Source organism: Myotis yumanensis, unplaced genomic scaffold, assembly GCF_028538775.1.
Source record: "Myotis yumanensis isolate MYYU_CA2020_CCGP unplaced genomic scaffold, mMyoYum1.0.hap1 SCAF_3, whole genome shotgun sequence".
NCBI classification, from domain to species: domain Eukaryota; kingdom Metazoa; phylum Chordata; class Mammalia; order Chiroptera; family Vespertilionidae; genus Myotis; species Myotis yumanensis.
In genome coordinates, this window is record NW_027223754.1 from 159990695 (window position 1) to 160001548 (window position 10854).

Here is a 10854-nt window from a genome sequence, read left to right on the forward strand (position 1 = left end):
CCTCTCTTTCTCGCCCTTCTAATTTATTTATTTATTTATTTATTTATTTATTTTCTCTATTGATTAACTATTACAAATGTGTCTTTATCCCCCCATTGTCCTCCCCCCCAACTCATGCACTCACCATCCCAATGTATGTGTCCATTGGTTTTGCTTATATGCATGTCTACAAGTCCTTTGGTTGAACTCTCCCCCTTACCCCCACCCTCTCCTGCATTCCCTCTGAGGTTTGATGGTCTGATTGATGCTTCTGTCTCTGGATCTGTTTTTGTTCATCAGTTTATGTTGTTCATTATATTCCACAAATGAGTGAGATCATGTGATATTTATCTTTCTCCAACTGACTTATTTTGCTTAGCATAATGTCCTCCAGGCCCAACCATGCTGTTGCAAATGGCAGGAGTTTCTGTCTTTTTTATAGCAGAGTAGTATTCCATGTGTAGATGTACCACAGTTTTCTAATCCACTCATCTGCTGGTGGGTACTCAGGCTGTTTCCAAATCTTAGCTATTGTAAATTGTGCTGCTATGAACATAGGGGTGCATATATCCTTACTAATTGGTGTTTCTGATTTCTTGGGAGATATTCCTAGAAGTGGAGGCACTGGGTCAAAAGGGAGTTCCATTTTTAGTTTTTTGAGGAAACTCCATACTGTTCTCCACAGTGGCTGCACCAGTCTGCATCCCACCAACAGTGCACGAGGGTTCCTTTTTTCCTGCATCCTCCTCAGTGCTTCTCATTTGTGGATTTGTTGATGATAGCCATTTTGAGAGATGTGAGATGGTATCTCATTGTTGTTTAGATTTTCATCTCTCGGATGATTAGTGACTTTGAGCATGTTTTCATATGTCTCTTGTCCTTCTGTATGTCCTCCTTCTAATCTCTTTGAAAAGCAATGTCCACAGGTTGGGATTGACAACAATAATAACAACAATAACTTGTCTTAATTTATTAAGGAATTTTTTAAAAAATATCACATTATCTTAGATTTCAGAAGCAAAACATCATTGTATAATTTATGTAGATAATAAACAACAAAGAAAATACTTACTCTTCTGACAATCATAGTCTCAGAGAGTCACTTAATCCCCAATTTCCTCAGGGTGACAAAAGCTGACCAGAAATGTGTCAGCGGAGATAGGTAGGTGCACTGCCAGTCACATATTTTTTGAAACCTTACTCAACCTCACAGGCAGGATTTCTCTGTCTCTAAAATCTTTTAAGAGACTTTGTCAACAAGATCTTGATCTCACTTTAAATCTAAGCAATATTTTCTTGTACTCACTTTAAGTAAAATGCTAAACAAACATGCAAACAAATAATCTAATCATAAAATGGGCAGAGAACCTGACAGACAGTTCTCCTAAGGAGATGTACAAATGGCCAACAAATATATGAAATTATCTTCAACCTCACTAGTTATCAGGGAAATTGAAATCAAAACTACAATGAGATACCACCTCACATAATAGGCATCTGTTAGAATGGTTATTATCAAAAAGGCAAGTAATAACAAGTGTTGGTGAGATTGTGGATAAAAAGGAACCTTTGGTCACTGCTGAATGTAAACTGGTATAGCCACAATGTAAAAACAGTGCATTTTCTCAAAAAATTAAGGGAAGAATTACCATATGATCCAGAATTTCTTCTTCTGGATATCTACCCTAAAGACCTGAAAGTATTTGTTTTCAAAGATATATGCACCCCATGTTCATTGCAGCATTATTCATGATGGGCAAGACATGGAAGCAACCAAAGTATTTTTTGATAGATGATTGGATAAAGATGATGTGGTACATATATACAATGGATTACTACTCAGGCAAAGGGAAAGATAAAATACTGCCATTTGTGACAACATGAATGGATCTTTAGAATATCATGCTAAGCAAAGTAAGTCAGACAGAGTCAAGTACCGTAAGATTTCACTCATATGTGGGATATAAAATTGAAAGCAATAAGTGAACAAACCAGACAAACAAACAAAAATTAAAAACACAGACAATTGTATGGTGATTACCAGACGGAAAGGTGGTGGGGATGGGGTAGTAAAGGGAGAAATATATGGTGATAGAACATGATTTGGCTTTGGGTGGTGGGAACACAATGCAACATACAGATCACGTTTTATAGAAATGTACACTTGAAACCTATACAATCTTATTAACCACTGTCACCCCAATTAATTTAATTAAAAAAGGAATAGAAAAAAGGGAGAAAAAAGCTAGAGTCTGTAGGACCTCTTTTTGGTTTTTAGAAAACTTGAATATATGCCTTTAAAAAAATGTACTCAGTCTTCTGTAAATAAGTAAATAAATACTCATATTCATGGTGACTCTGATTCAAAAGTCACCAATAAATATACTTTATTGATAACTGTGGGGGTAAGAAATGTCCTAAAGGCAGCAGTGGGGACTGTGTTCTTGGGGACAGATGTAGACATCAGAATCAGAAACAGGAGATATGCATACTACATCACCATAGGTCTTTTAAAATTAATAGGGAGTGATTTTCCTTATTTATCAATTTTTATAAATACATAATTTTAATTGTAAAACAATAAATTTGATAATAAAAAGAAAATACATGTAAAATTATACATAGTATAGAGATAGCTATTGCTAGTATTTTGAATATGTACATCCACACATTTTGTATATCCATGGGCATACTTATTAAGTATATTTAAAATATAGGAGCAATTTATAAAAGTAAAAGATAAGATTCTATATTTTAGCTTTATAAACACAGGGAACTAAACATAAGCTTTTGCATAAAAATTCCTGGGTATAGTTCTTAATGTATGAATGCTTCATTACTTTTAAAAATAATTTATGTTTTTGCATATTTTAAAAACTCTACATTAAAATGGCCACAAGGCATTTATTTGAAGGTTTTTATTGGAAAGACCTCCACAGAAACACACTTGTTCAGAATAATATGAAAATAGATTATTTATTAGGATGTCACCAAAGAATTAATAGTGAAATACCAATTGTTTAGCTCCACATACACATTTTCAGATTTATTCCATTTATCCTAGCCTGTAAGAATTCAGATGTATTGGGTATTGCGATATAAAATAGCAAATTTTTGCACATGGGGCCTAAATTTACTCCTTCAGTTAAGCTCATGGAATCTGAAAGATATTGACAGAGGGAACAATATTTTATGTACAAATCTTTGCGGGCTATCTTGAGTATACTTCTTCTGATAAAATTACATATTTTACTTCTACCAATGTACATAAAATGTCAAGAAAAACAAAATATTACATAGCCATTTTTCCCCCCTAATGTTCTCAAAGTGATAGACTCATCAGAAAGTGGAAAGGGTAATCTAAACACTGGTTATTTTAAACAGTGATTGAAAAATATTAAATAGTTAGCTCTAGCTGGTTTGGCTCAGTGGCTAGAGCATCTGCTTGCGGTCTGAAGGATCCCAGGTTCAGTTCTGCTCAAGGGCCTATCCCCAGGTGCCGGCTTGATCCCCAGTAGGGGGAGTGCAGGAGGCAGCCAATCAATAATTCTTTATCATCATTAGTGTTTCTATCTCTCTCTCCCTCTCCGTTCCTCTCTGAAATCAATAAAAATATATTTAAGAAAAATTAAATAGCTAAAGTTTTATTTAGCTAATTCTACCTCACAGTGAATCTGAAAGGAAGCAACAGAAAAACTTCACCGGAAAGGTTTATAAGACAGGAGTTTTGAAGAAGGGTGGGTGTATATTATTTACAAACTTGCGTATATTATTTTTAATACTATTTTTCCTTATATCATTGTCCAGGACCAGGTTTGAATTTATGGCTGTCTGAGTAGGAGTATGCCAATAGTCAAGACATAACGTCTATACCATAAAATTTCATAGTATGGCCTGGCCAGTGTGGCTAAGTGGTTGAGCATTGACCCATGAGCCAAAAGGTTACAGTTCCATTCCTGGTCAGGGCACATGCCAGGGTTATGGGCTCCATCCCTAGTGGGGGCATGCAGAAGGCACCTGATCAATGATCTCTCTCATCATTGATGTTTCTTTATCTGCATCTCCTTTCTTATCTCTGAAATCAATAAAATTAAAAATAAAAGCATATTAAAAAATGTTAACAGAATGGTTTTATAACAATACTTGAGGATGGGTAATAATTGTACTCACATAGCCAAATTAGAACTATCTCTGAGTATTGCTCCCTTAGTGAGTGGCAGGGATAGTGCTGTGATACTTTACCTGTCAAATCAGATGACAGCTGACTGGAGTTGAAGTAGAGGAGAAGCTTTATCAATCTTGCTGTGTTAGCCTATCCTTTGGGTGAAGACTATACTAGAGATGGAAGATCAAACTCATTCATTATCAACATGAAGCGTACAAAGGTGTTGAAATGTGGACATCTGGCCAGTAGGTGGAGAAAAGGAATGGTGGATCAACAATTGAATATTTGCGTATAGCAGGTCTAGAAACAGTGCACATCGCTTATACCCATTCTGTTAACTATAATATAGGCTACATAGTCACATCTTACAATGTACAAATATGACAGAAAAATGTGTTCTACTGTGTTTCCAAGGATAGCAACCAAAATATTTGGCAAAAACACAAATTTCTGCCAGATAGTAAGCATAAATACCTTAGAATGTAGTTTTAATGGGGAGTAAAATAGAATAGTCAGGATTCACAGTAAACAAGTCTAAAAACAAAGTGAGAATGTCGATAGGACGGGAGAATAGGTCATACAGAGACAAATAATATTAGAAGCTTCAGGTTTTCTGCCTATTTATCCTTCCTTTTAATTGGATTCACTGACTCCTCTTCCTCTGCATCTTTAAGAGGAATGCAACCTTTTTAACTGAGTCATGGAAAGCTTGTTTTACTTGCTTGTTTCTCAGGGTATAAATAAAGGGGTTCAACATTGGTGAAATGGACGTAATAAGGAGTAAAATCCCTTTATTTATAGCTACCTCATCCTTGGCTGAAGGTTTGACATAAATGAAGATGCAGCTTCCATAAGTAATGGAAACCACAATCATGTGGGAAGAACACGTGGAAAAGGCCTTTTTCCTTTGCTGGGCGGAGGGAAACCTTAGAATAGTCCTGATGATATAAATGTAGGAAAGAACCACACATATGAGGGTCATGATGAAAGTCAACACGGCACACACGATAACCATCTGTTCTATCAACCAGGTGTCTGAGCAAGAGATCTTCAGGATAGGAGATGCATCACAGAGAAAATGATCAATGACGTTCGAATTGCAGAATTCCAGGCCCAAACCCAGACTCATTGGTGGGAGAATGATGATCAGTGCTGCTACCCAACAGGAGAAAATGATGTTCTTGCAGACTCTGCTGTTCATGATGGTGGTGTAATGCAGGGGTTTGCAGATGGCCACGTAGCGATCATAGGACATGGCAGCCAGAAGAAAAAATTCCGTTACTCCAAAGAGGTCAGTAAACAAGAGTTGACTGACACAAGCATTATAGGTAATGGACTTGTCCCCAGATAATATGCTATATAGGAATCTGGGAACACAGGCAGTTGTGAAAGACATTTCTAAGAAGGAGAAATTTTGAAGGAAGAGATACATCGGTGTTTTTAGGTGGGAATCAATCAGAGTGAGGGTGATGATGGTTAGGTTTCCAGATATACTCAACATGTAGGAAAGAAATAGAAAGATAAACAGCAATATTTTCAGAGGAGTGTCATCGGTCAGTCCCAGCAAGATGAAGGTTGTTAGTGTAGTTTGGTTTTTCATCCTTGATTATTTTGCCCATTCTGCTTCAAATAATAAGACTTTATATGAGGAACTCCAGAGTCCTGGTCATCTTCTAACCTCAAGAGAAGTAAATCGGAGAGTGATTCCTAGCTCAGTAGGGAAGTAAGCATATCATACATGCCAATGTTTGATTACCTGTTTGTGTCACATAAACTGTCTGTTTATGTTTAAATCACATATTTGCACTGCTGCTTCTAATTACAATTTAACTGTAATTGGTGTCTGTTTGACATATCTACACTAATAAAAGAGAAACATGGTAATTGGCGTACGACCGCTAATCAGCATATCCTTATGCAAATTAACTGTCAGCCAAGATGGCGGCCGGCAGCCATGCACTGAAGCGAGCAGGGAGGCTTGCTTCCTCCAGGGACTGCAGACTCCAACGTTCCCCGCCTGACTTGCCAGGCCTCTCAACTGCAACTCTAAGCAACTATTACTATGTTGCAAATAAGAAGCTAAACAAAACCGGCTGTCAGTCAACCCCAGACCGCAACATTGTATCCATGTTTTCAGCAGCGAGGCCTCAGAGCTAAAGCTGGCCCAGAATAAAAAAAGAAAAAGAAAACAAGGAGCGGTTGGGAGCTTTTAGTCAACTGCCAGCAGGAAAACAGCCCTCAGCCCCTCAGCCAGCCTGGCCAGGCACCCCAGTGGGGACCCCCACCCTGATCCAGGACACCCTTCAGGGCAAACCAGCCGGCCCCCACCCGTGCACTAGGCCTCTATTCTATATAGTAAAAGGGTAATATGCCTCCCGGCACCGGGATCAGCGGAGCAGCAAGGCTCCCGGCACCGGGATCAGCATGACAGGGGGCAGCACCCAAACCCCCTGATCAGCCCTGCTCTGTGCCTGATAGGGGGGAGCTCCCCAATCCCCCGATTGCCCTGCGGCTCTGTGTGTGACAGGGTGCGGCGCCCCAACACCGCCCCCCCCACAGGCCCTGCTCTGTGCCTGATAGGGGGGAGCTCCCCAATCCCCTGATCGGCCCTGCTCTGTGTGTGACAGGGTGAGGTGCCCCAACCCGCTGCCCCCACGGGCCCTGCTCTGTGTGTGACAGGGTAGAGCCATAACCTCTCCATCCGCCCTGCCCTGAGTGTGACAGGGTGCAGCGCCCCAACCCCCTGATCTTCCCTGCTCTGTGGGTAATAGAGGGTGGCGCACCAACCCCCCTCCATGGGCCTTGCTCTGTGTGTGACAGGGTAGAGCCATAACCTCCCCATTGGCCCTGTCCTGAGTGTGACAGGGTGCAGCGCCCCAACCCCCTGATCTTCCCTGCTCTGTGTGTGACAGGAGGCGGTGCCCCAGCTCCCCTATCAGCCCTACTCTGTGAGTGACAGGGGGCAGCGCCCCAACCCCCCTGATGGGCCCTGCTCTGTGAGTGACAGGGGGCAGTGCCCCAACCCCCTGATCGGCCCTGCTCTGTGCGTGACAGGGGGTGGCGCCGCAACCTCCCCATCAACCCTGCCTTGAGTGTAACAGGGGGCGGTGCCCCAACCCCCCAGTCTACCCTGAAAGTGACTGAGGGTGGCATTGCAACCTCCCGATCCGCCCTGCTCTGTGCATGATGGGGTGGTGCCCCAACTCCCCAACCAGCCTTGCTCTGAGCCTGACCAGGGGCTTCACTTAGGGATTGGGCGTGCCCTCTGCCACCCGGGAGCAGGCCTAAGCCAGCAGGTCGTTACCTCCCGAGGGGTCCCAGACTGTGAGAGGGCACAGGCTGGGCTAGGGGACACCCCCCTCCCCCTGAGTGCACAAATTTTCGTGCACCGGGCCTCTAGTCTTACCTAATAATAGACAAACATGGTAATTGACCATACCTTTGCTATGCCTCCCATTGGCTAATCAGCGAGATATGCAAATTAACTGCCAACAAAGATGGCAGCCAGCAGCCACAGAGCTGGAACGAGCAGGAGTCTTGCTTGCTCCAGTGATGGAGGAAGCTAAGGTTTCCCACCTGCCGCAGCCTGCTCTAAGCTACACTCAAAGCAACAAAGTTTCAATTATAGAAGGTAAACAAACTCCAGATACCTGCTTTCAGCAGGCTGTGGCCAAGAAGCTGGAGTGAGCAGGAGGCTTGCTTGCTCCAGTGATGAAGGAAGCCAGTATGCGGCCGGCTCTGAGCTCCACTCAAAAGCAACAAAGTTTCAATTATAGAAGGTAAATAAACCCCAGATACCTGCTTTCAGCAGGCCGTGGCCACGGAGCTGAAGTGAGCAGGAGGCTTGCTTGCCCCTGCGATGGAAGAATATAGAAAGTAAATAAACCGAGAAGCAAGATGGCGGCGATATAGGCAGACGCGTCCCAGGTCTTGTCCCGGAGCAAACGGAGTAAGCAGCTGAAACTAATAACACCCACCCCGAATTGGCAAATTTACTCAGCTGGTGAGACGGTTTGCAGCCGGGAAGGGCAGACCTCCCCTGGAAAGGTTAAAAACCAGGGATCTGGGCAGGAAAGTTTGCCAGACCTGAGCCCAGAGGGTCGGAGGGAGACCGCATGGCAGACAGCCGCGTCTCTTGGGACAGACACAGACCCTGACCAGGGTAAGGAGTTCCGCGGGTTTGCTGGCACCAGGAGATTTGAGATTTGGATTTTGTGATTGCGGAGAACTGAGACTAAAGGGGGCATCCTGAGGAACTGATCAGACCATGCAGTGCCCATAAGAGAGGAGCGTTTCCCAGACCATGCAGTGCTGGTAAGAGAGGAGCGTTTCCCAGACCGGTAAGAGAGGAGCGTTTCCGCGGCCGGCCGGCGTTTGTCTGTTTCTTTGTTTTCACTGAACCCTGCTCATAGGACAGTTCGGATACAGACACTCACCTGTGCTGAAGAGAGGGTGAAGGTGCAGACGAGGGGAATCTGGGGAGAGGCTGAGGAAAGAGGGGGAGCCGGAGGAGGTGGCAGCGAATTGAGTGCTGAGACCCCCCTGGGCCCAGGACTGGGGCAGCCATTCCTCCAGAGGGTGGAATTCCTCCCCCGAGCCCCCCAGGCAAGGAGCACAGCCACACCCAGATTCCACCCTGTATGAGATAAAGGATTAAAACAAGCTGATTAGTCCCTGGGAGTTACCAGGGTCTGGCCTATAGAGGGATTTTCAGTCCCACCAACAACACAGAGCAGGGTAAGGATTAAAAAAGGATAGAGAAGCTGTATAGCCTCAGAGGCCAACCCAAAAACACTGCCACCCAGAGGCTGAGCCACAAACTGACTCTTAGGGGAATACAAATTAAGGCAGACTGGATCACAAATACGGCCTGCTTTAAAATCAGGACTGTGATTTACAACACGGAGGAACAGTGTAATGCAGGCAAATTCAACACTCTCCTAAATACCTGGCAGGACTAAGGGGAACCAGGCTGAAGAGTAGAAGAAACGAAAGACCATCACTACTGCAAATTTTTTCTTTTTCTTTTTCTTTTTAATTTTTTCACCTTTTTACTAAGAAACCAATTTTTTTCTCTTTTTCTTCTTTTTCCATCACCTGATTTTACCCTTTCAATTACCACATTTTTATTTTTAACCAGTATTATTACTGCTACCATTTTACCATTTTTTAAAGTGCCATTTTATTTTCTCTTTATTTTCTTTTGGGATTAGTGTTCTCCATTCTATTTTCATCGTTCCTTTAGCATTAATTTTCCCTATCTCAATTTCACCTCTTTGCTAAAACCCTCTTCCTTACTTTTCCCCTTTTGGTGTCCTGTTTCTCTTACCCTATTCCTGCTCCAGACTTTCCCAATTCCCTCTTTTTACCCCCTGTCTAATTCCACCCTACTTATATATCCTATTTCCAATCTACTGCTCTAAATCCTTATACACCTATTCTTTATCCTTCTTCACTTTCCAAACATTTTTTTCTCTCTTATCTTTCTATTGTTTTCTTGATTGTTGAATATATTGGGCTTTTATTTTTTTATTTTTATTTGTTTGTTTGTTTTGTTTTGTGTTTTTTCTTCTTTTTTAGGACTGGTTGTGAGGTTGTTTTTCTTTTTCTTTTTCTTTTTCTTTTTTTTTTTTCTGCTGGTTTTTCCCTTCCCTCCCCCACCCCACCCCGGTTATTTTTGTGCTTCTGTTTTCCCTTACCCCTCTGGATATTATTGGTGGTTTGTAGTTTGCATTCATCTCCAGGGATCGGTTGCTGGAATTTGTTGAGATTAGTGGCAGTTCTATTGGAGTTTGCTCCTCATACCAATAGTCTCTTCCCCGCTTCTACTTCATTCTCTTTTTTCGCTCTCTTTTTTCCCCCCCTCTTCTTTCCCAATTCTATTTTTGCACTCCTTTTTTGTTTGTTTTTTTCTTATTTTTCTTTTCTGTTCTCTCTTTTATCTTCTTCTCTTCTTTCTCCCTTATCCCCTAATTCTCTTAATTCGGGTGGTCACCTTTATTTGGGGTTATTAATATTGTGAATATACTTGTGTTCAGTGCCTGGTACGTTGTGCCTTGCTCTGTTGTATTTTGTGCCTTTAAATCAACGCAGCAGATCCAAGCAACAGCAGCCCCCTGATCACCGCAGCCTCCTGATCACCACAGCCTCCTGATCACCACACCCTCTGTCTGTGGAACAGCAGCTGTACGTGAAGCCTCCCCCCACCAGCCAGAAGAGCCAACACAGCTGTGAACAACACCCACCAGAGGAGCTGCTGCCAACTGGAAAGCAGCTGCTACCGCAACCGTCTGAGCAGCAACCACAACCCAAGGAGCCCCTGCCACCCAGGGAGCAGCCACTGAACATCTCAACATCTACATATGTCAGCGAGATCAAACATGGGTAGGCAAAGAAACCCCCAAAGGAAAGAAAAGGAGGACTCGCCAGAAAAGCAGCTAAGTGAGACAGAGATATGCAACATGACGGAAAAAGAATTCAGAATAAGGTTCCTAGAGTACATGCACCAGATGTTCAAGTAGCAAGAAGAAACAGATGAAAAACTCAACTACTTATGCAAGAAGCTAGAAGAAACAGATGAAAAAATCAACAACTTAAGTAAGTCCCAAGAAGAAATGAAGAGCGACATAGCTTCAATAAAAAACTCCATTGAAAGTATCAACAGTAGACTGGGAGAAGCGGAGGACCGAATTAGTGAATTAGAAGACAAG

At 42.5% G+C, this 10854-nt stretch overlaps 1 protein-coding gene across 1 annotated transcript; it reads right to left on the reverse strand.

The window, feature by feature from the left end:
- Nucleotides 1–4787: 4787 nt before the first annotated feature.
- LOC139006405 (olfactory receptor 6C2-like) lies at nt 4788–5744 on the reverse strand. Its single transcript, XM_070408792.1, has one exon. It carries the CDS (start codon nt 5742–5744, stop codon nt 4788–4790), a length of 957 nt encoding a protein of 318 aa, XP_070264893.1.
- Nucleotides 5745–10854: the final 5110 nt, after the last annotated feature.

Excerpts from the sequence above, each read along its gene's own strand:
- LOC139006405 (XM_070408792.1), bottom strand. The coding sequence starts at position 5,744 with ATGAAAAACCAAACTACACTAACAACCTTCATCTTGCTGGGACTGACC.